This window comes from Microtus oregoni, unplaced genomic scaffold, assembly GCF_018167655.1.
Source record: "Microtus oregoni isolate MIOR12 unplaced genomic scaffold, Mior012 000108F_ref0000382, whole genome shotgun sequence".
Lineage (NCBI taxonomy): Eukaryota > Metazoa > Chordata > Mammalia > Rodentia > Cricetidae > Microtus > Microtus oregoni.
In genome coordinates this window covers 776,139-800,357 of record NW_024544726.1, presented here as the reverse complement: position 1 = coordinate 800,357, position 24,219 = coordinate 776,139, and the positions used below count along the sequence as shown (strand labels likewise).

At 37.8% G+C, this 24,219-nt stretch overlaps 2 protein-coding genes and 1 pseudogene across 2 annotated transcripts in view; 1 reads left to right on the top strand and 2 right to left on the bottom strand.

Annotated features, from left to right (window-relative positions):
• LOC121443490 (mediator of RNA polymerase II transcription subunit 14-like) overlaps positions 1-24,219 on the top strand; it is a 94,213-nt gene that overhangs the window by 21,026 nt on the left and 48,968 nt on the right. Inside the window, exons 9-12 of the mRNA XM_041645233.1 lie at positions 5,351-5,501; positions 6,446-6,557; positions 19,150-19,275; positions 23,835-23,913. Coding sequence (XP_041501167.1) covers positions 5,351-5,501; positions 6,446-6,557; positions 19,150-19,275; positions 23,835-23,913 — 468 coding nt within the window. The remainder of the gene's footprint in view (positions 1-5,350; positions 5,502-6,445; positions 6,558-19,149; positions 19,276-23,834; positions 23,914-24,219) is intronic.
• Positions 9,693-9,784, bottom strand: LOC121443512 (annotated as a pseudogene).
• Positions 10,015-10,470, bottom strand: LOC121443489 (40S ribosomal protein S13-like). The gene has a single exon (XM_041645232.1). It carries the CDS (start codon positions 10,468-10,470, stop codon positions 10,015-10,017), a length of 456 nt encoding a protein of 151 aa, XP_041501166.1.

Here is a 24,219-nt window from a genome sequence, read left to right as displayed (position 1 = left end):
CCACATGCTCTCCAGCGTAGGTTATCATTGGTGTTTTTGATTTTAACCATTCTGACAGGTGTAAGATGGTATCACAAAGTTGTTTTGATTTGCATTTCCCTGATTGCTAAGGAGGTTGAGCATGACTTTAAGTGTCTTTTGGCCATTTGAACTTCTTCTGTTGAGAATTCTCTGTTCAGTTCAGTGCCCCATTTTCTAATTAGGTTAATTAGCATTTTAAAGTCTAGTTTCTTGAGTTCTTTATATATTTTGGAGATCAGGCCTTTGTCTGTTGTGGGGTTGGTGAAGATCTTATCCCAGTCAGTAGGTTGCCTTTTGTCTTAATGACAATGTCCTTTGCTTTACAGAAGCTTCTCAGTTTCAGGAGGTCCCATCTATTCAATGTTGTTCTCATTGTCCGTGCTACTGGGGTTATATGTAGGAAGTAGTCTCCTGTGCCCATGTGTTGCAGTCTACTTTCCACTTTCTCTTCGATCAGGTTCAGTGTGTTCGGACTGATATTGAGGTCTTTAATCCATTTGGATTTGACTTTTGTGCATGATGATAGATAAGGATCTATTTTCATTCTTCTATAGGCTGACATCCAGTTATGCCAGCACCATTTGTTGAGGATGCTTTCTTTCTTCCATTGTATACTTATAGCTCCTTTGTCAAAAATCAGGTGTTCATAGGTTTGTGGATTAATATCTGGGTCTTCAATTCGATTCCATTGGTCGACTTCTCTGTTTTTATGCCAATACCAAGCTGTTTTCATTACTGTAGCTCTGTAATAGAGTTTGAAGTCAGGGATGGTAATGCCTCCGGAAGTTCCTTTATTGTATAGGATTGTTTTGGCTATCCTGGGTTTTTTGTTTTTCCATATAAAGTTGGTTATTATTCTCTCAATTCTTCAAGGTCTGTGAAGAATTTTGTTGGGACTTTGATAGGGATTGCATTGAATCTATAGATTGCTTTTGGTAGAATTGCCATTTTTACTATGTTGATCCTACTAATCCAAGAGCATGGGAGATCCTTCTATTTTCTGATATCCTCTTCAATTTCTTTCTTCAAAGACTTAAAGTTCTTGTCAAGTAGATCTTTCACTTCCTTGGTAAGAGTTACCCCAAGATACTTTATGCTATTGTGGCTATCGTGAAAGGTGATGCTTCTCTTATTTCTGCTCTGCTTCTCTATCCTTTGTGTATAAAGGACTACTGATTTTTTGAAGTTGATCTTGTATCCTGCCACATTACTAAAGGTGTTTATCAGCTGTAGGAGTTCTTTGGTAGAGTTTTAGGTCACTTATATGTATATTATCATATCATCTGCAATGAAAGTTTGACTTCTTCCTTTCCGATTTGAATCCCCTTGGTCCCCATATGTTGTCTTATTGCTATTGCTGGAACTTCAAGCACTATATTGAAGAGGTATGGAGAGAGTGGACAGCCTTGTCTTGTTTCTGATTTTAGTGGAATGGCTTTAAGTTTCTCTCCATTTAATTTGATGTTAGCTGTCAGCTTGCTGTATATTGCTTTTATTATATTTAGGTATGAACCTTGTATCCCAAATCTCTCCATATCCTTTATCATAAAGGGGTGTTGAATTTTATCAAATGCTTTTTCAGCATCTAATGAAATGATCATATGGTTTTTTTTCTTTCAGTTTATTTATATGATGGATTACATTGATAGATTTTTGTATGTTGAACCAGCCCTGCATCTCTGGGATGAAGCCTACTTGATCATAATGGATAATTTTTTTGATGTGTTCTTAGATTCGGTTTGCCAGTATTGTATTGAATTTTTGTGTCGATGTTCATGAGTGAGATTGGTTTGTAATTCTTTTTCTTGGTTGAGTCTTTGGTTTTGGTATCAGGGTAACTGTAGCTTCATAAAAGGAGTTTGGCAATGACTCTTCTGTTTCTATTTTGTGAAACACATTAAAGAGTATAGGTATTAGGTCTTCTTGGAAGTTCTGCTAGAATTCTGCATTAAAACCATCTGTTCCTGGACTTTTTTTGGTAGGGAGGTTTTTGATGACAGTTTCTAATTCCTTGTGACTTATAGGTCTATTTAGATTGTTCACCTGGTCTTGATTTAATTTTGGTATATGGTACTTATCTAAAAAAATGTCCATTTCTTTTACATTTTCCTATTTTGTGGCATACAGGTTTTTGTAGTAAGATCTAAAGATTCTCTGAATTTCCTCTGTGTCTGTGGTTATGTCCCCCTTTTCATTTCTGATCTTGTTAATTTGTGTGTTCTCTCTCTGCCGTTTGATTAGTTTGGATAGGGGTTTGTTAATCTTGTTGATTTTCTCCAAGAACCAGCTTTTTGTTTCATTGATTCTTTGGATTATTTTCTGTTTCTATTTTGTTGATTTCAGCCCTCAGTTTGATTATTTCCAGTCTTCTACTCCTCCTGGGTGAGTCTGCTTCGTTTTTTTGGAGAGCTTTCAGGTGTGCTGTTAAGTGTCTAATGTGTGCTTTCTCCGTTTTCTTTAAGTGAACACTTAGTGCTATGAAGTTTCCTCTTAGCACTGCTTTCATAGTGTCCCATAGGTTTGGGTATGTTGTGTCTTTATTTTCATTGAATTCAAGGAAGACTTTAATTTCTTTCTTGATTTCTTCCTTGACCCAGGGGTGGTTCAGTAGTTGTCTGTTCAGTTTCCATGAGTTTGTAGGCTTTCTGGGGGTAGCATTGTTGTTGAATTTTAACTTTATTCCATGGTGATCTGATAGTACACAGGAGGTTACTACAATTTTTTTTGTATCTGTGGATATTTGCTTTGCTACCGATTATGTGATCAATTTTCGAGAAGGTTCCATGAGTTGCTGAGAAGAAGGTATATTCTTTTCTGTTTGGGTGGAATGTTCTATAGATGTCTGTTAAATCTATTCGGTTCATTACATCTGTTAGTTCTCTTATTTCTCTGTTAAGTTTCTGTCTGGTTGACCTGTACATTGGTGAGAGAGGAGTGTTGAAATCACCCACTCTTAGAGTGTGGGGTTTGATGTATGCTTTGAGTTCTAGTAATGTTTCTTTTACATATGTGGGTGCTTTTATATTAGGGGTGTATATATTCAGGTTTGAGACTTCCTCCTGATGAATTGTTCCTGTTATGAGTATAAAGTGTCCTTCTCCCTCTCTTCTGATTGATTTTAGTTTGAAATCAATTTTGTTAGATATTAGTATAGCCACACCCACTTATTCCTTAGATCCATTTGATTGGAAAACCTTTTCCCAACATTTTACTCTGAGGTAGTGTCTGTCTTTGAGGTTGAGGTGTGTTTCTTATAAACAGCAGAATGTTGGATCCTGTTTTCGTATCCATTCTCTTAACCTATTCTTTTTAATAGGTGAATTGAGTCCATTGATATTAAGTGATATTAATGACCAGTGGTTGTTAACTCCAGTTAGTTTTTTTTTTTGGTGATAGTGTTTGTGTGTTTCCCTTCTTTGAGTTGTGCAGGTGGAGGGTTGTCAGGTATTTGTGTTATTATGGGTGTTGTTGGTTTCCTTGGTTTGTGGTTTTCCTTCTAGTATGATCTGTAAGGCTGAGTTTGTGGCTATGTATTGTTTAAATCTGTTTTTGTCTTGGAATATTTTGTTTTCTCCATTGATGGTGAATGCAAGCTTTGCTGGGTATAGTAGTCTGGGCTTGCGTTCATGGTCTCTTTGTGTCTGCAGCACATCTATCCAAGACCTTCTGGCTTTCATGATTTCCATTTAGAAGTCAGGTGTAATTCTGATAGGTTTCCCTTTATATGTTACTTGATCTTTTTCCTTTGCAGCTCTTAATATTCTTTCTTTATTCTGTATGTTTTGTGTTTTGATTATTATATAGTGAGGGGATTTTTTTTTGATCCAGTCTATTTGGTGTTGTGTATGCTCTTGTACCTTCATAGGAATGTTTTTTAGGTTGGGAAAGTTTTCTTCTATAATTTTGTTGAGCTGTAATTCTTCTCCTTCTTCTACTCTTATTATTCTTAGGTTTGGTCTTTTCATGGTGTCCCAGATTTCCTGGATGTTTGTGTTAAGAATTTGTTGGATTTGCTATTCTTTAATCAATGAGTTTATTTTCTCTATAGTATCTTCCTGCGTCTGAGATTCTTTCTTCTTTCTCTTTTATTCTGTTGGTTTTACTTGTCTCTGTAGTTCCTGTTTGTTTACCCAGATTTTCCATATCCATCCATCCCTCGGTTTGTGTTTTCTTCATTACCTCTATTTTATTTTTCAAGTCTTGAACTGTTTCCATTACCTGTTTATTGTTTTTTTCTTGGTTTTCTTGGGTATCTTTGAGAGATTTATTTATTTTTTTCTACCTTTTTGTTTGTCTTCTCCATTTCTTTAAAGCAGTTTTTCACATCCTGTTTAAGGTCCTCTATTATTTTCATAATGTTACATTTAAAGTCTATTTCTTCTACTTCTTCTGGAATAGGGTGTTCAAGTCTTTTTGTTGCGTGATCACTGGATTCTGGTGTTGTCAAGTTGCTTTTCAGGTTGTTGGGAATTCTTGCATTGGCGCTTGCCCATCTTTTCGTTCAGATGCAGCCAGGAGAGTCTTGGCGTCTTGGTCCAATCTTTGCTGTGACTGACTGTGTACTTGGGGAATTTTCTTGGTCTGGCCTTTCTTAGGGCCCCTTAGCACTGGAGCCAGTCTTGCTGGTGGATCTAAGGACTCTGCAGATGGAAAGGAGTGCCCTCTGGCTGGATCTCCTCAGTTCAGGAGCAGGATATGTTCGTGGGCCAAGGACCTTGCAGACAATAAGGCAGGCCTGGGGGAGGCAGGGTTATGTGGAACAAAGAAGCCCCTGCAGCAGGAGTTGGAGGGGCCCTGTACTCCCTTCTGGACCTTCCTGCTGGGTGAGCACACACTTACCCCTCTGGATGGATCTCCTCAGTGCAGGAGCAGGAACTGTTCCTGGGCCAAGAACCTCACAGACAATAGCAGTTATCACTTTTTAAAACATACTTGTTTTTCACAGTTTCCCATTTTAAATTGTAACTTTTAAAACCTGATTTGGAAAAAATTGCCTTGATCCTATTTACCTTTAATTCTTGTTTGAACTTGAGTTCTGATTTCTCTAGATAAATCAGAGGCAGATACTACCTATAAGATGGTTTCTGTTTTTAAGTTTTGGGTTTGTTTTTGTGAGTGCAAATATTTTATTTTTAAAATGTAATAGAGCAAATGTTGAATTGGTTTATAGAATAACTATCTTCTTCATATTAATGTATCCCTGCACAAACACACACTGAGGGCCTGCTATGTTTAAGGTTCTGACTCAGTAGCATAATGCATGTATCTTTTTGACTATAAAAGTTAAAAAAATTGTGTTGATATGTCATTCTCCCCTGCCCTCTTTCAGTCAACAGGTTCTAGGGAGAAAAACAGGCACAGCATCTGTTCACAAAGTTACAATTAAAATTGATGAAAATGATGTCTCCAAGCCTTTACAGATTTTTCATGATCCTCCTTTGCCATCTTCTGATTCTAAATTAGTAGAAAGAGCTATGAAGGTAAACGGTTCTCAGTGTATTTTAATTGATTAAATAAATAAATATAATTTAGCACATAGAAAACTTTTAGTACAAATTCTTTGAAATATGTAATCATTTCTAAACCCCTGTATAAAACTTGTTTTAGGTCAGTTTTATACTTCCGTATTTGTTTTTTGTCTTTTTAACATCTGATACTATATAAAATAATTTTCAATATCTTCTTTTAGTTTAGTATGTAGAGCAATGCTATTGCATCTAAGAATACACTCTTATGCTGAATTATGCCTTCAGCCTAGTTTAAGTTTTGTAGTTTAAATCAGACCTTTTTATTTTTTAAGGTCTGGCATCTGAGAACTGTGGCTACTATGTGTGTTTGTTTGTGTGTGTGTGTGTGTGTGTGTGTGTGTGTGTATCCATGTTGTTGCTTTGAGGTGGAATCTCACTATGAAGCCATGGCAAGCCTGGAACTTAATATTTAGACTAGGATGGCCCTAATTCCCATAGATCGAGTTGCCTGCATCTTCCTCCTAAGTGCAAGGAAGGGTCTCATGTCACTTAGGCTGATCTCAATCTTTTTATGTATCTGAAGATGACCTTTGAATTTCTGATCTTCCTGCCTTTACCTCCTGAGTGCTGAGATTGCACACAATTTATGAAATGCTTGGGAATCAAATCCAGAACTTTCTGTATTCTGAACACTTGGCCGACTGGAACTATACATACCCTAGCCTATTGTATTTAGGAAAATAGCAGTTTTAGTTTTGAAGTTTCTAAAGTCATACAAAATAATTAAAAGCTCACTCTCATTTACATTATATTTTTACTTTATCTAAGTTTGCTTATACTAGTTAATCTCCAGTATGGAAAAGAAGTATCTTAAGGCACAGTTGTGTGCACACTCACACTTTTATAATCAAAATGTTTTAATTGTACATTTGACTTTATTGTTGATATTTATGCAGATTGACCGCTTATCAATAGAAAAGCTCCTGATTGATAGTGTACATGCAAGAGCCCATCAGAAGCTGCAGGAACTGAAGGCCATTCTTAGAAGCTTCAATGCTAATGAAAATTGTAAGTGTTTTCAATTTTCTTTTATTTAAGGGCTTTTCTTATATGCCTTTTCCTGATGTATGGTTTTGTTGAGGATGCTGGGTCTTTGTTGCCTTTATCGCTAAATCTACCATACCTGTTTGAATTTTTACCTTATTTATTTATTTATTAATTATACTTAACTTGTCTTTATTTTTGAATTGTTTGCACAGTTTCTCCTCAAAAATATATACTTAGTAAAATAGAAACATTTTAACATGACTCGTAATTTAGTGTTTCTTCTGACAAAGCAGCACTGCAAATACTTTTATAATGTACTTATAAAATATGGCTGAACAAAGCAGAATTCAGCTCTTGTTTTCAGTTTTATTACAACTCTAAATCCATTAACAGTGTTAAGAATAAGAAATTCAGGGGGCTGGAAAAATGTTGCAGTCGTTAAGAGCACTGGCTGCTTTTCCCGAGGTCCTGAGTTCAATTCCCAGCAACCATGGTGTTTCACAACCATCTGTAATGAAATCTGATTTCCAGAAAGGCAGAGCACCCATATACATAAAATCAATAAATAGTTAAAAACAAAATAAGAAATTCAGATGTAAAAGAGTGGAAAATCTTCTAAATTTAATTACCTACCTAATATGTTAAAGAACTTTAGATGTAGCAAATTCTTCATTCCATGGAGTTTCCATTTACTGTCCTTAGGTCCAGACCAACTGTTTTTTTTTTGGTATATAGGGTCTTGTTATATAACCCAAGCTGCCTTTCAATTTGTGGGCTTGCTACTTCAGCTCCTCATTGGTTGGGATAACAGGCATTGGCCAACATATACAGCTCCTCCAGTTGTTTTTGATTATAATTCTCTTGTGCTCCGAGTGCAGAGTATAATTAAGATGTTGTAGGTGAAGTGCCTTTAAAGTAGAAGCTAGTAGTAGTGGATTACAGACCTCAGATTACTCCATTATACTTACAGAAAAGCGACTTCCTAGGTACATAATAGTAACAGTGCATTAAAGTCATTTTGATAAAAGGAGATAAAACACTGCCCGAAGCAAAGACAACCTTTGAAAAATGGATAGTACATGTTCATTCAAGAATGTTCTGGTGTTCTGTTCAATAGTAGACTAGTTAGTTAATAATAGTATACTGTGTAATAGCTACAAAAGAAAGTTTTTGTTGTTCTTATCACAAATGCTTAATGTTATTGCTATAGTAGTTACTGACTTGATCATTGCATAATTTATAAATGTATTACAATATCACATGATCTATAATTATATAAATATATAATTATTTTACTTTATGTTAATAAAAATATAGTCATTCAGCCGGAAGGTGGTGGTTCACGCCTTTAATCCCAGGTGGATCTCTGAGTTCAAGGCCAACCTGGTCTACAAGAGCTAGTTCCAGGACAGCTCCAAGCCACAGAGAAACCCTGTCTCAAAAACATATATATATAGTCATCAACACAAACTAATGAATAGAAGTGAAAAATAGGATTGACAGCAAATCATAGTATTAAAATATGACTATAATATAAAGTTTTTCTTTCTCTTAGCATACAGAACAATTGGTCTCCTTTTCTTTGCATCATTTTTAAAGATTGATTTATTTTTATTTTATGTGTATGCGTGTTCTCCCTGCACATATGTCTGGTTCCTGCAGAGGCCAGAGGAGAGTGTTGAATTCCCTAGAACTGTTATAGAGTTATATACTGTTAGCTGCCATGTAGGTGCTGGGAATTGAGCAAGGGTCTTCTGAAGGAACAGTCATTTCTTTTAACTGAGCCATCTGTCCAGCTCCCTCCCTCTCCCCCTCCTTCTCTCCCTCCCTCCTTCCATCCCTTCTTTCCTCTCTCTCTTCCTTCATTGGCTTTATAGACAACACTGGGCTTTGAACTGTCAGCAATGTTCCTTGGTCAGTGCTTCCTCTCCTCAAGTTCTGGAACAACTTGTATGCACTATGAGTTTCAGCATGATTTCACCGTGACATTTTCATATGTGTATATTGGACTTTGCTCATATTCACTCCTACTGTTGCTATCTCTTGTTCTCGCCTTCCTTCTCTGATTTCTTTCTTCCCTTAAGTTTTCATGTCTTGTGTATTTTGTTAAACATCTCTTTTCATACCATCTATATATTGAATTTGGGGTCTTTTGTTTGTTTGTTTGTTTTGTTTTTTGAAACAGGATTTCTCTGTAGCTTTGTCCTGGAACTAGCTCTTGTAGACCATGCTGGCCTCAAACTCACAGAGATCCACCTGCCTCTGCCTCCCGAGTGCTGGGATTAAAGGCATGCACCACCACCGCCAGGTTTAATTTGGGTTCTTTTTTTTTAAAATATTTATTTATTTATTTTGTATGCAATATTCTGTCTCTGTGTGTTTGTAGGCCAGAAGAGGGCAGCAGAGCAGACCTCATTACAGATGGTTGTGAGCCACCATGTGGTTGCTGGGAATTGAACTCATGACCTTTGGAAGAGCAGGCAATGCTCTTAACCACTGAGCCATCTCTCCAGCCCCCTTAATTTGGGTTCTTTAAATCAAAGAAAACATATTTTTCTTTCTTCGTCTGGTTTATTTTGGTTAACTTGTTCTCCAGTTGCATCTGTTTTCCTGAAAATGCCATAGTTTTGTTGTTCTTTATAGCCAAATGAAATTCCATTGCATATATATTCCACATTTTAAATATCCGTTCACCTGATGATAGGCATTTAGATTGATTTTCAGTCTTGAATGTGGTGATTAGTGCTGCAGTAACACACATGTGTTTATATCTTTGTGGCAAGCCAACTTAGATTCCCACCTAGGACTGATGAAATTGGGGAATACAATAGTTTGTTTTTTGAGGAAATTAAATTCTGCATACTGATTTCTCTAGTGGTTGTACTAATTTACTGTTCCACCATTGCTAGCATTTTTTAAATTTAATTTATTTCCTTCCTTCCTTCCTCTCCCCTCCCCTCCCCTCCCCTCCCTTTCCCTCCCCTCCCCTCCCTCTCTTGCTCTCTCTTTCTTTCTTCTTTCTTTTTCCAAGACAGGGTTTCTCTGTGTACCCCTGACTGTCTTGGAACTTACTCTGTCGACCAGACTGGCCTCATACTCAGAGATCTGCCTTTGCCTCCAAATGCTGGGAATAAAGATGTGTACCACCACCATTGGGGAAATAAGGAATGCTTCACAAATTTGCTTGTCATCTTTTCACAGAGGCCATGCCAATCTTCCCTATATGGCTTTAATTTTAGTATATGTATGTTTTGTTGTTGTTGTTGTTGTCGTTTTTTTTTGAGACAGTTTTTTTTTTGTGCAGCCCTGGCTGTCCTGAACATGCTCTATAGACCAGACTGGCCTCTGTTACTCTCCCTGCCACCAGTGCTGGAATTGAAGGCGTGGACCACCATGCCTGGCTGATTTCTTTTTTATATTTTTTTATTTATTATTTTTTTATTCAAAATGATTTTATTGTTAGTGTACACAAGGGAATTTATGCCACTAAAGCAGAGGCTGTGGATGACTCATATTTCCAGTTGGGTGGGAGGACCCGCCTAGTCTTATAGTAATGAGCCAGTTGGTGAATTCTGTTGTCTATCAGAATCAGGCGGAATTTAGCATCCTTATCCTCTCTGTTCCTCTCAAGATGCTTTCTGACAGCGACTGCCTTCTTAAACAACTTGTAGAGATCCTCAGGGAGATCAGGGGCAAGGCCTTTGGACTTAAGGATTCTCAAGATTTTATTACCAGTCACAAAACGGACCTGGGCCACACTGTGCGAGTCCCTTAGGATCACACCTATCTGGGAACGAGTAAGGCCTTTCTTGGCCAGTTTGTAAATCTGTTTCTTCACATCATCAGACGTCAGCTTCAGCCACATGGGGACGCTACAGCAGTAGGGCAGTGTCGACTGGGACAGGGCCTTCCCGGGAGCGTGCATGCGGCCCATGATGGTGGGGGTCTGGCAGCAAAGAGAGATCGAGGGAGGAAACTCCGCAGGAAGCCTTGGCTGATTTCTTGATAGTAGACATTCTCATTGTAGTGCAATGAAATCTCAGTGTAGTTTTGATAGGCATTTTATTAAGAGCCAAGAATGTTGAAGATTTCATGTATTCATTGGCCCTTTATTTTGTGAAAACTGTTCATTTGTAATTTGGATGATTTTTCTCTATTTTTTTAAGTTCTTTATAGATACTAATTTCCTTTCCAGATTATGTAGCTGTCAAAGATTTTTTAATTAATTTATTTTTTTAAACAATCCTTTCTCATTTTACATATCTATCTCAGTTCTGACTCCATCCCCTCTTCCTGCTGCCCCCACCTTCCCCCCACTCCAGCTTCCATCCACTACTCAGAGAGAGTAAGGCTTCCTAAGGGGCGTCAACAAAGTCTGACACATCACTTTGAGGCAGGACCGAGGCCCTCCCCGCTCTATCTAGGCTGAGCAAGGGATCCCTCCAAAAAGAATGGACTCTAAAAAGCCACTTAAGCACTAGGAATAAATGTTGGACCCACTGCCAGTGGCCATACAACTGTCTCCCACATTCAGAGGGCCTAGTTTGGTGCTATGCAGGTTCCCCCACTATCAGTCCAGAGTCAGTGAGCTCTCTCTAACTCAAGTCAGCTGTTTCTGTCGCTATCCCCATTATGGTCATGACCCCTTTGCTCATATTATTCCCTCTCCCTCTCCGGAAGCTCGGCCCAGTATTTAGTTGTGGATCTCTGCACCTGTTTCCATCAGTTGCTGGATGAAATTTCTATGGTGACAATTACGGTAGTCATCAATCAGATTACAGGGGAAGGCCATTCAGGAATCTTCTCCACTATTTCTTAGGGTAAGACCTTGTGGATTCCTGGGAATTTCTCCAATGCCAGGTTTCTTGCTAGCCCCATAATGGCTCTCTCAATCAAGATACCTCTTTCCTTGCTCTCCCTGTCTGTCCTTCACCATCTCAGCCATCCTATTCCCTCATGTTCTCCTCCTCTCTCTTCTTTTCCCTTCCCCTTCCACCCTCCCTCTGCACCCTCACTCCCAAATTTCTCAGTAGATCTTGTTTAATTCCCCTTACCTGGGGGATCCATATATGTCTCTCTTAAGGTTCTCCTTGTTACCTAGCTTCTCTGGGGCCATGGACCCCAGGCTGGTTATCTTTTGTTTTACTTCTACTATCCACTTTTAAGTAAGTACATACCATGTTTGTCTATCTGGGTCTGGGTTAACTCACTCAGTTCCAGTTCCATCCATTTTCTAGTTCCATCCATTTGCATTCAAGTTTCAAGATGTCATTGTTTTTACCGCTTAGTAGTACTTCATTGTGTAATGTACTACACTTTACCCATTCTTTGGTTGATGGGTATGTAGGTCGTTTCCAGGTTCTGGCTATTATGAACAATGCTTCTGTGAATATAGTTGAGCAAATGTCCTTGTGATATGAGTGTTTATCCTTTGAGTATATGCCCAAGAGTGTGGTATTGCTGGGTCTTATGGTAGATTGATTCCCAATTTTCTGAGAAACCACCATACTGATTTCCGGAGTGACTGTACAAGTTTGCACTCCCACCAGCAATGCAGGAGTGTTCCCTTTATTCCTCATTCTCTCCAGCATAAACTATCATCAGTGTTTTTGATCTTAGCCATTCTTACTGTAAGATGGTATCTCAGAGTCATTTTGATTTGCATTTCTCTGATGACTAAGGATCTTGAGGAATTCTTTAAGTGTCTTTCAGCCATTTGCAATTCTTCTGTTGAGAATTCTCTGAGTAGATCTGTACCCAGTTTTTTAATTGGATTATTTGTTGTTTTGATGTCTAGTTTCTTGAGTTCTTTTTATATTTTGGAGATCAGTCCTCTGTCTGATGTGCAGTTGGTGAAGATCTTTTCCCATTGTGTAGGCTGCCGTTTTGTCTTATTGACTGTTTCCTTTGCCTTACATAACTTTCTCAGTTTCAGGAGGTCCCATTTATTAATTGTTACTGTTATTGTCTATGCTACTGGGGTTATATTTAGGAAGTAGTGTCCTATGTCCATGCACTAAGGCTACTTCCTACTTTCTCTTCATTGAGGTTCAGAGTAGCTGAATTTATTGGACTTGATTTTTGTGCATGGTGATAGGTAGAAATCTATTTGCATTCTTCTACATGTTGACATCCAGTTATTCCAGCACCATTTGTTGAAGATGCTTTCCTTTTTCCATTGTATAATTTTAGCTTCTTTGTCAAAAACAGGTGTTCATAGGTTTGTGGATTCATATCAGGGTCTTCAGTTTGATTCCATTGGTCCACCTGTCTATTTTTATGTCAATACCAAACTGTTTTCATTGCCAGAGCTTGAACTCAGGGATGGTGATGTCTCCGGAGGTTCCTTTCTTGTATAGGATTGTTTTGGCTATCCTGGGTTTTTTGTTTCTTCATATGAAGTTGAGTATTGTTTTTTCAAGATCTGTGAAGAATTGTATTGGGATTTGATGGGGATTACATTGAATCTGTAGATTGCTTTTGGTAAGATTGCCATTTTTATTATGTTGATCCTACATATCTGAAGCATGATTAATAAATCTCAGAGAGAGAAATTGGGGTTCAACCTGAAGACCTGAAAAGCAAAACAGCCAGCCACTGGATCTTACCTCTACCTCAGCCTGAAATGGCTAAATTGACTCCAGGAATGTCAGAAGGAGACTGTGTCTGAGAGCTTCTCCTCCTGCTTTATAATCCTCTCTAGGTCTGGGATAAAGGATGTGCACTACTGGGATTAAAGGCATGCACCACCCAGTCTCTATGGCAACTAGTGTGGCTACTTGGATTAAAGGTGTGTGTTACTAGTGCCTGGTCTGAAAGGCTGACCATTTGGACTGTTTCATTCTCTGATCTTCAGGCAAGCTTTATTTATTAAAACACAAATGAAATGCCACTATGCTTATCAAAGAGCGTGGGAGATTTTCTTTTATTCTAAATTGATCTATTTAGGCAATTGTTTACTGTGCAGAAGATTTTTAATTCCACATCATCCCATTTATTGATTCTTGCTAGTGTTTCCTAATCTACTCGAGTCCTTTGCCTATATGCACATATTAAAATGTCTTCCCTGTATATTATTTTCTCAGTTTTTAAGTTTCAGGTTTTGAAGTGTTTGGAATTGAAGTTTGAGAGACTTGATAACAGGGCTTTAGTTTCATTCTTCTGTACATGGATGTTAAATTTTTTCCAGTATTACTTTGTTTTGGCATTTTTACTAAAAACCTGGTGTGCATAGCTTTCTGGGATTGTTTCAGGAGGTCTGTGTTCTGTTCTATTGGTACATCTCTGTTTTGTGGCAATATCATGTTGTTTTGTTACTATAGTTCAGTCATATAATTTGAAGTGGGCATTTTGATGCCTCCAATATCATGTTTGTATGGGTGCAGGCCACAGGACAGTTTGGGCCTTGTTCTTTTGGTATGCTGTTTTACCTTAGTGTTTGAGTCAAGGTCACTCACTTCACCATTTGCCACATAGACTAAAGTGAACACCATGAATCTGCCTGTCCCCATCTTCTTAGCACTTCTTACACTATACTCAGCTTCTTACTTGGATTTTGGAAAGCAGGCTCTGGTCTTTGTATTTTTATGACAACTGAGCCATCGCTCCCTACTCTCCACTGATTGCTGTGTGTTGCTTTTAGACAGGACCTCTCTATAATCCCAGTTCGTCTTGTATTTGCTATGTTGTTTAGGCTGGCTTGTCCCAGCCTTCTGATGCTGGGATCACAGGCATGTGTTGTGTCTGCTTCAACATTATTTTTCTGCTCAGGATTGCTTTGGCTGTTTGTGCCTTTTGTGCTTCTGTATAGATTTTAGGATTATTTATTATAATTCTTATATTTTTGGTTGTGAGCCTAAACTTTAACAACTGAACCATAAATCCCTCCAGCATTATTTCTTGTAATTCTGTGAAGAATGTCTTTGGTATTTTTAGGGAGCTAACACTGAAACTAGATCATTTTCAGTAATACAACCCTTTTGTAGAATTCTGCTTAGGTATGTGCATGTTATTCCATCTTTTAGTGTGTTTGTTGATTGATTGGTAGATATTATATATTATAGGCGTCTGTTATGTCTATTTGATCTATGGTATACTTTTAACTTTGAGGTTTCTTTGACTCATTTTGTTGTGGATAGTTTTTCTATTGATGAAAATTGGGTATTAAAGTCACTCATTGTTGTATATAGATTTATTGCTTTATGTTTACTAGTTTTGTTGAAATTAGATATACCATATAGCAGTGGTGGCATTTGTCTTTAATCTCAGCACAGGTAGGAGGATCTCTGAGTTATGAGGCTAGCCTGGTCTTTATAGTGAGTTTCAGGGCTATACAGAGAAGCTCCATTGAGAAAAAAACAAAAAAGAGAGAAAAAAAAAGAAAGAGATTGGCTATACCAATGCTTAGTTTAGAGATCATTATAAAATCATTGTATTTTTATTTTTCCAAGACAGGGTTTCTTTGTGTAACAGTTCTAGCTGTCCTGGAACCGGCCTTGAACTCATAGACATCCATCTGCCTCTGCCTCTAGTGTACTAGGATTAAAGATGTGCTCCAACTCGCCCAGCTTAAAATCATCTTATCTTGATGCATTATTTCCTTTACTTTTCTGAGTAATTTTGTCTTAGTATATCTGATTTTGTATTATAGGACATAGGCTACTCACCAGTGGCTATGTGAAAATGTCTCTGCCTATAGAACCCCTTGAAATTTTTAATAGTTTCTATTTTCAGAACTGGGCATTTTACTATTAGATGTGTCACATATGTTTAGTCTTGAAATGCCTTTTGTGTTTTGGTATTCTTTTCTTTCCAGAAGAACAAGATTCCTCATAGAATTGTGTTGAACAGGCTTTTTATGTCTTCAGTGTTTGATTTCAGCTGCTTTTATGCAGTGGAATTTTTTATTTTAATTAATATTTTAGATAAGTACTAACATAGCCCTTGAACTCCTAATCCTCCTAAGTTCACTTTTCAAAATCTAGAATCAAAGTGTTTACTATTATGCCTTACACTATCCTGTGGATTCATTATTTTCATTTTGTTTTGTTTCCTTTATTCCTTTGTCTTTTCTTTTTTTCCTGCCTTCCTTTTTTGACTTGCTACCAGGGATTGACCCTAGAACCTCAGATATGCTTGGCAAGTGCTCTACCACAAAGCCCTATCCCCGACTCATACCATGGATTTTTTTTAAAGTTTTTAAGTTAAATTTGTTTATTAGCAGTGAATGTTTTGTCTCCTTGTATGTATATGTGTGCCTAGTGCCTAGAGAGGTCAGAAGAAGGTGTCTGATAACCCTGGAACTGGTTGTTATAATCTACGATGTGGGTGTGGGGAATTGAAGCTGCATCCATCCTCTGAAATAGCAGCAAGTGCTTTTGACCACTTAGTGATCTCTCTGTTCCATTCTATGGATTCCTTTTGTATTTTTTAATCCATGGATTCTTTTTTTTATTTTTTTTTAAAAATATTTATTTTATTTATTTATTATGTGTACAATATTCTGTCTTGTGTATATGGCTGAAGGCCAGAAGAGGGCACCAGACCTCTTTACAGATGGTTGTGAGCCACCATGTGGTTGCCTGGAATTGAACTCAGGACCTTTGGAAGAGCAGGCAATGCTCTTAACCTCTGAGCCATCTCCCCAGCCCCAATCCATGGATTCTTAATTTAGCTTTTTAGTCATACTGTTCTATTTATTTAATTCTTTGATGTCTGATAGAATTTCTTCATTCTTGTATTGTGATTTCTGTCTGATTTTTTTTCTAATTTTTATTTAATTTTTTCAAATTTATGTGTATGAATATTTTGCTTTCATGTTTATTGTGAGTGCCTCCTGGTGCTTGCAGAGGTCAGATGAAGGCCTCGGATCCCTTAGAACTGGGGATAAGGAATAGTTGTGAGCCATCATGTGGGTGTTAGGAATGGGATCTGGTTCCTCTGCAAGAGGAACAAGTGCTTTTAACTACTGAGTCATAGCCAGCTCCTTGATTTTAGTGTACTGATGAAACTTTCCACTGTGGTTTTCATTTGATTTATTTAGTTTTTTATTTCTACTAAACTATCACCTTAAATTTTATTTAAGATAAAAGTAAAAATAGTAAATGAATAAAATAAAGGTCAAAAGAAAATCAAACCAAAATTAAAAAGAAGAAAGGTAAATGTTAGGAAGACAAAAAAGAAAAAGAAGGGAAAATATTGCACATTTAAAGAAAAATGCATAAACAAAATTACATAAATGTAAGAAGAATAAAAAGAAACAAGACTTTTGATGGGAGGAAACTTTTCACTATTATATAGCTTTTGAAATCTGTAGTGTATATATATATTGTGCTTATTTTTCTTTAATAATAAGAGCAATAAAAATTCAACAAATATTTACCTATTCTTTGTTTTGTTTTGTTTTAAAAGACTCAGTATGGCAGTTCACACTTAAAATGCTAGCACTCATAAAGCTGAGGCTGGAGGATCTGAAGTTCAAGACCAGCCAGACTACATAATGAACTCAAGGTCATTTGGGTTACATAGCGAGAGCCTGTCTCAAGCCCTTACATAAAATAAAAATAATACTGAAATTATAATAAAAGGAAACAGCTTGAGAAAAGGAGGGGGAACTAAATGACAAAGTAGTAGCACTTTTTTTTCTGGCTACTCTAATATTGGATTCTTCCAGGTGGAAGGGGTGGTCAATTGAGTTGGAGTCTCTTCTTTCCCTATCGTTTAGGAGGGCTGCTGAGCCTGGATGAGTCAGATGTGTGAACAGAACTGTCTTCATTTTAGGAGCCCCCTTCTTTGTATACAAGAAACCTCTGTTGGCAAGTCTTAGATTTTCAGTCTGTGGGCCGTGCAGCTTGTCCCACACTCCAGAGAATCCCCAGTTTGTACACCCTGGATTGACTATGTTCAAGTCAAGGGGTGTCTCTTGAATGCAGAGCAGTGACATCTATGCTGCAAGACTATGGTGTTGCAGTGCTTTGAATACTGCATTGAACACCCTTGGGAGGGAGGAGGCTGCACAAGTTGAGAGACCTCTGCTCTGGATCTGAGCTTCAGAGTTCTCAGTCCCACCAGCAGAGAACCTTGCAGCAGACAGGTGACTACAGAGGTTAGGCTGCCTGCTGACCTTGGGCTCAGGGCCTGTGAGACTCTATCCTCAGATGATTGGGGTCTGTTATTACCATCGACCACCAGACCTTTCAACACTCAAGCCTCCTGGTGCATGAACTTTGGCTCTCCTGATATCACAACTGCCCTACACTGCAGTCTCCTACCCAGAGGCTGAGGCATATTGTCCCCCAGGCCCTTTGACTTGTGATTGTTCCATGCAGAAGAGTGCGTGCCTCATCTCAAAATGGCAGCCAATCACAGTCCTTCAAGACATGAGTGAGAAAATGGACCTCATGTCTACTGCAGACTCATCACATAGGTGGAATCATTCTCTAAGCAAATGCCCAGCTGAGAATGCAGTCCTCTGCTGGCTGAGTGGGTAGAACTGCCAATTACTTTATCAGGGCTTCCTGGCCTAACCTGATGAGGCTTCTGTGTTGGGTCTTGTCCACACCCTCTTTCTTCCCACCAGGGAGTCCTAACATTAAGTATAGGGGTAGGGAAACTAAGCAAAAATGGAATTGTGGGCCTTAGGAAGTAAAGGCCGATGGTCCAGAACCTTGAATGTATTGGTTAAATGTTTTTTCTGGGTGTATGTGTCTGTTAATTGTCAGTGTTCAGTAATCTTAATTACAAGATCATAAGAAGCTACCCCCTTTTTTTCTTTCTCTTTTTAAAAATTACTTATCTTTATTTTATGTGCATTTGTGTTTGGCTCCCAATGACTGGTGGTATGGAGAAGCTAATGTCCTTATTTGACAAAATAACACAGAGGAGTGATGCTTCCTGAAAGGCTGCCCTTTTGGGGTGTGCCATTACGACAGGACTTCTGCGATCCCCAATCTGAGTGGTGCTTACTGTGCTTTGAGTTACTGGGTTTCATTATCCTTGATTGAGGGAATAAAGAACAAGTTAATAGGAAATACCACGAAACTCGTAGACTAAGTGTATTGTCAGCTTTAGAAGTTTGGCTGTCTACATTCTCATCTCATCTTGGATTTGAAAAGTAGGTATACAAATGAGAACAAGAATTCCATGTAATGCTGAATACCTGTTAAGTGTTTCTTAAAAAACACGAGTTCTTTGCTATCAGAACAATAACAAAAATCCCCAATTTTTAACAAAAAAATTACATTGGCAATCTTATTGAGCTATAGATAAAATTTATATATTAAACTTTTTCTTGACACTTTTTAATTAGTTAAAATCTCTAAAAGCAAATATATTGAATGGAAGTAAATCAGTCAACTGATGGGATTGGTCTTTTATTGGAGTAATTTGTTTTTATGGTATTTTGAGTTAATTTTTCTGTCTTTTTCTGTTTTTTTAAATATGTCTTCCACAAATCAACTAGAAAATGACTTTCTTTTCAGTGACTACTAATTGATACTGTGATTCAGTTTCACTTCTTAGATTTAGGTATTTTCTTCTATATTCAAACTCATTGCAAAATAATTTTATGACAATATTCAGATTGAAAAATAATTTTTAATTCTCAACTGTTCAGCCTCCATAGAGACTGCGCTTCCAGCTCTTATTGTTCCCATATTGGAGCCCTGTGGTACTTCGGAGTGCCTACACATTTTTGTAGATTTGCATTCTGGAATGTTCCAATTGATGCTTTATGGACTTGGTAAGTTACTAAATGTAGTCACTCAATGTAAGAATTTGTGTGTGTGTGTGTTTTGCCTGCATATATGTATGTGTACCACATGCGTGCCTGGTACTCACAGAGGTCAGAGAGGGCATCAGATCCCCTGGAACTTGTTGTTACCGATAACTTTGAACCACCATGTGGGTCTTGGGAATTGAACCCCTGAGTCTTATGCAAAAGCAACAATTGCTCTTAACTCCGAGTCATCTCTCACCCAAGGAAAAATGTGTTTTTTTTTAAATGCAAAATAAAAATGAACTGCTATAGCCGGGCGGTGGTGGCGCACGCCTTTAATCCCAGCACTTGGGAGGCAGAGGCAGGCGGATCTCTGTGAGTTCGAGGCCAGCCTGGTCTACAAGAGCTAGTTCCAGGACAGGAACCAAAAACTATGGAGAAACCCTGTCTCGAAAAATTAAAAAAAAATGAACTGCTATAATGTGTAGGAAGGCGTAGTGTGTGCAGTGTTGAAAGTAAGTGTGGAAGGAATAATGAACTGCCTTACATCTTGTACTTGGAATTCTTAAGTCTGATTTGAATTTTTATTTGTATCAGAAGTTAAATTTGTTTATTATATAAAAAATAACTTTGAGGAGCTGGAGAGATGGCTCAGAGGTTAAGAGCATTGCCTGCTCTTCCAAAGGTCCTGAGTTCAATTCCCAGCAACCACATGGTGGCTCACGACCATCTGTAATGAGGTCTGGTGCCCTCTTCTGGCCTTCAGCCACACACACAAGACAGAATATTGTACACATAATAAATAAGTAAATATTTTTTTTAAAAAAGTAACTTTGATGGTTGATGGTTTTTGCATTATTTATCCAGGAATTCAATTTACATTTCACTACTAATATTTGACATAGAAATGACTACTAGGAATTGCTAATCTAATTTGTGATTAGAGAATATGCTCATGACAGTATAACTGTATATGACTTGGTATGGTATATGGAGCCCTGGAAGAATTTTTGTCTCTGGCCTTAACTTAGAAATGAAAGTTTAACTTCTAGGCAAGTGTTTGAACTTAACTATATTCCCAGCCCTAAAGTTTGTTTTCTACTTGTTCTGTTGCTGAGTGGGTATTCTCAAATGATATATTTACTAGGAACTACTAGGAACAAAAGCATTTTTCTGTGACTTTTAAAACAATGTTCCTGAATGTGAAATCATGTTTTCCATTTGCAAGTAATACTAAACAAAAGAAATTGATTAAGGATTTTCTGATTCTGTCATGTATCTATAAAGGTAAACAACTTTGTTATTTATTCGTTTGAGATGGTATGTAGCTCTGGCCTGGAACTTGCTATGTAGACCAGGCATGCTTTGAATTTTTAGAGATCTCTGCTTTCCAAGTTGGGGTTAAAGAATTGTATCCAAACCTGGCTAAATAGGTATAATTTTTTTTCTTTTTTCTAGTTTACAATTGGGCAGTTCTGAAACTGTTTCTTTTTTAATTTTATTTAATTATTATGTATACAATGTTCTGCCTGCGTGTGTCCCTGCAGACAGAAGTTGGCACCAGATCTTATTACAGGTGGTTTTGAGCCACCATATGGTTGCTGGGAATTGAACTCAGGACCTCTGGAAGAGCAGTCAATGCTCTTAACCACTGAGCCATCTCTCCAACCCCCAAATAGGTATAGTTTTAAAAAATATTTTATCAGCTCATGGAAAAGAAGACTTTGAATCGCATATTAGTGAGAGTTAATGGCATATGGCAGTAGTTTATTTAAAGATCTCCCCCCCCAACAATACACATTTAAATAAAAACATCACTTTTGTTTCTCCGGATACCACAGATAGTTCCACATAACAGCCGGTGATTCCAGAAAAGCACTGCAATTAATCATCTAGTTAATATTCTTCATCCTTTCCCTCATCATTATTTGCTCCAAAATAATCTTCTCTAGGGTAGCCATTTTCTCATTGACTTTCCTTTCTCCATCTCTTCCCTCATACATCAGTGAACAAGGGCACATTTGGCATACATCAGATGAGGTATGATTCAAGTAAGCCCAGGCCTCAGCAATGGCTGTGTCAGGTAGCTTACCCACAGCTCACAACATTTTGGCTAGGTTCACCAACTACCTCAGTAGGAAGCTGCTGACCTTGAAGCTGGTGAGTCACTGCAGCAAACTGGATAGTACACTTGGCTTTGAGGCAACAACAACAGTGCTGACGTCTTTGGGAACCATGTCACTGATCTAAGAAGCAGTAAGCTATGTATTTATCATTCTATGGCTGACCATCTAGTTGTCTGGATTAGAACGATGATAGGGATTTAGGTACAGAAATACCAATGGCAAGAAAGTCAATGTGGGATAGATAGGGTACCATGAAATGCCTCCTAACGGAGGCAGTGATCCAAGGCATAACTGGTCAGTAAGGCAGTTAAGGTTAATTAGTTGAGCACCCAATATTAAAGTTTTTATGACTGTTGATGAGGAGGAGGCTGTGACGAGAGCAGGGAGGGGAAACTATAAAATAAATTAATTCATTAAAAAATTATAACTAATGTCATTGAGGTCTTTATTTTGATTATGAAGGCACAAGGTGCTCCACGTTGATACAGGTAGGAACTAGAGACCTAGGTAAATAGAGACCTCTTGCTTAGTTTTTCTTCCATCAGGAAGGAGACAAGCACACAGCCAATTCATCAAAGCCATGGAAAATCCTGTGTATTAGTTAACATTTGGTTGTAAATTCCTTGCCATTGATGGGCTGCTAGAGTGGAAGAACCAGTAGTAGGTGCCATCACAAAGTTTTTTTTTAAATATTTATTTATTATATATATATATAATATTCTGTCTGTGTGTATGTCTGCAGGCCAGAAGAGGGCACCAGATCTCATTACAGATGGTTGTGAGCCACCATGTGGTTGCTGGGAATTGAACTCAGGACCTTTGGAAGAGCAGGCAATGCTCTTAACCGCTGAGCCATCTCTCCAGCCCCCCACAAAGTTTATAAATAACGCTGTGTTCCAGATCTTTTGAGCACAGCTTTGAGTTCATGCTTGCCACTCCCTATCCTGTATCCACTGAAAAGGAAAACCACAATGATCTTACTTCTTGTGCTTGACCAATTACTTGATACCATCATGCAGCCCTAACCATTCTGGCAATTAGCTTGGTCAGTGTGGATGGAGATGCATGCATGTGTATGACTTAGCTTCCTATTCCTCAAGAAGTGTACTATAAGGAGTCTCCACTGAGATATTACCAATAAGTCAGAGGGAGTGCAGTGAAAGATCAGCTGGCTCCCAGGGTGCAATATACTGCATAGCACCTCTAGCTGGGAGGGTGGTCTTGTGGCCCACTACTGACTTGTACCAGCTGGCTGCAGCCATGCCTCAGCCACTGTTGCACCAGCTCACATACCTCTGTGTGCCTTTTGCTTCTCGAAACCTTTTCTTTAGCTATTTTCTCAATCATTAATAGTACATATTTAGAAAAAGCACATACAATTGAAAAGAGGCAGAAAATTTTTTTGTATGCAAGCAAAGATGCTATAACAAGATAGAGTAGAAAGTATTTTCACACAGTTGTGGGGACTGTACAATATTAATGTAGGTGTTAGTGGTGTTAGTTTTAGTGTGGACTTCATTCCTGACTCCTAGGCTCTTCTCTTCATGTCCTTCCCAGGGGGTGCGCACTCTCCTTTCCATTATTCCATTAGAGCAATAGTTCTCTATTTTCCTAATGCTGCGACCCTTGAATACACTTCCTCATGTTGTGTTGACCCCCAACTATAAAATTATTTTTATTACTACTTCATAACTGTCATTTTGCTACTGTTATGAATTGTAACATAAATTTCTGATATGATATTTCTGATATGACCCCATCTGAAAGAGGGTGTGACCCACAGGTTGAAAACTGCTCTATAGAGATACTAATTGTCCTCGCTTCATGACCCCTTATGAAAAACCTAGCTACTTCACAAAGGCTGCCTTTGAACAGCACAGCATTTGAAGATAAGGACTTCAGTATAAGAATTGAGAGGCGAGGCTGCGGCAAAGTATACCACAATAGTTTTTTATTTGTCATTTTTTTATATATTTTTATCTAGTTAGTTGAAATCATTTTGTGCCTTATTAATATTTCTACTGTCATTAAAAATTTGGATTGGTCTTTAGAAAGCCAGTTTGGGCAAGAGGTTTTCCTTATGTATGCTTGATCATTTGTATGGTGTTAAAAGCAGTATTTCAGTAGGCTGCACTTTTTTAAAATTAAGATTCTAAGTCTAGTAATTTTATGAGTTTTAAGTAGATATAAGGTGCAAATGCTATTTAACTCATAAAATAGTTAAAACTCTCAAAGTTCCAAGCACTATTCATGTGTTTGCTACCTACTCTTGCCAGTGAAATGTGAAGGAGAAAAAGCAAGTTGATTGACAGCTCCTGATGGATTTAATTTGTTTTCTCACTCAACTACAACATGGGTTTCTGCCTAAAAAAATAATTTTCATTTAAACTGTGGCTATACAGATAAGGATTTTGTTTGTCTTATAAACAGTTAATTAATGAATTCTTTATTCTGTAGACCAGGCCACTCTGGAGGACATGGAAAAATCTGTGAATGACGATATGAAGCGGATCATCCCTTGGATTCAGCAACTTAAGTAAGCTTATTTAATGTAGCTCAAGACTGAAAGGGAAACCTATCTTAACAGGATTTATTTTCATCTCCATCATTAGTCTTAATCTGTCACTGTCCTTAAAGTTTATGACATGAAACTTGAACATCTTTTGGTTCCTTGGAATGCATCCAGGATGGTAGTGTTCATATGAGATCCTCTAGATCCAATGTTAGTCAGAGGGCTATGGCACTGAACTGTCATTCATCTCCATATTTTCTCTGAACAAGCACTTCAAACATCACTTAATTAATATTTGTACCACGTCCTCTAATTGAATGCCATTTGTTC

Excerpts from the sequence above, each read along its gene's own strand:
- LOC121443489 (XM_041645232.1), bottom strand. The coding sequence starts at position 10,470 with ATGGGCCGCATGCACGCTCCCGGGAAGGCCCTGTCCCAGTCGACACTG.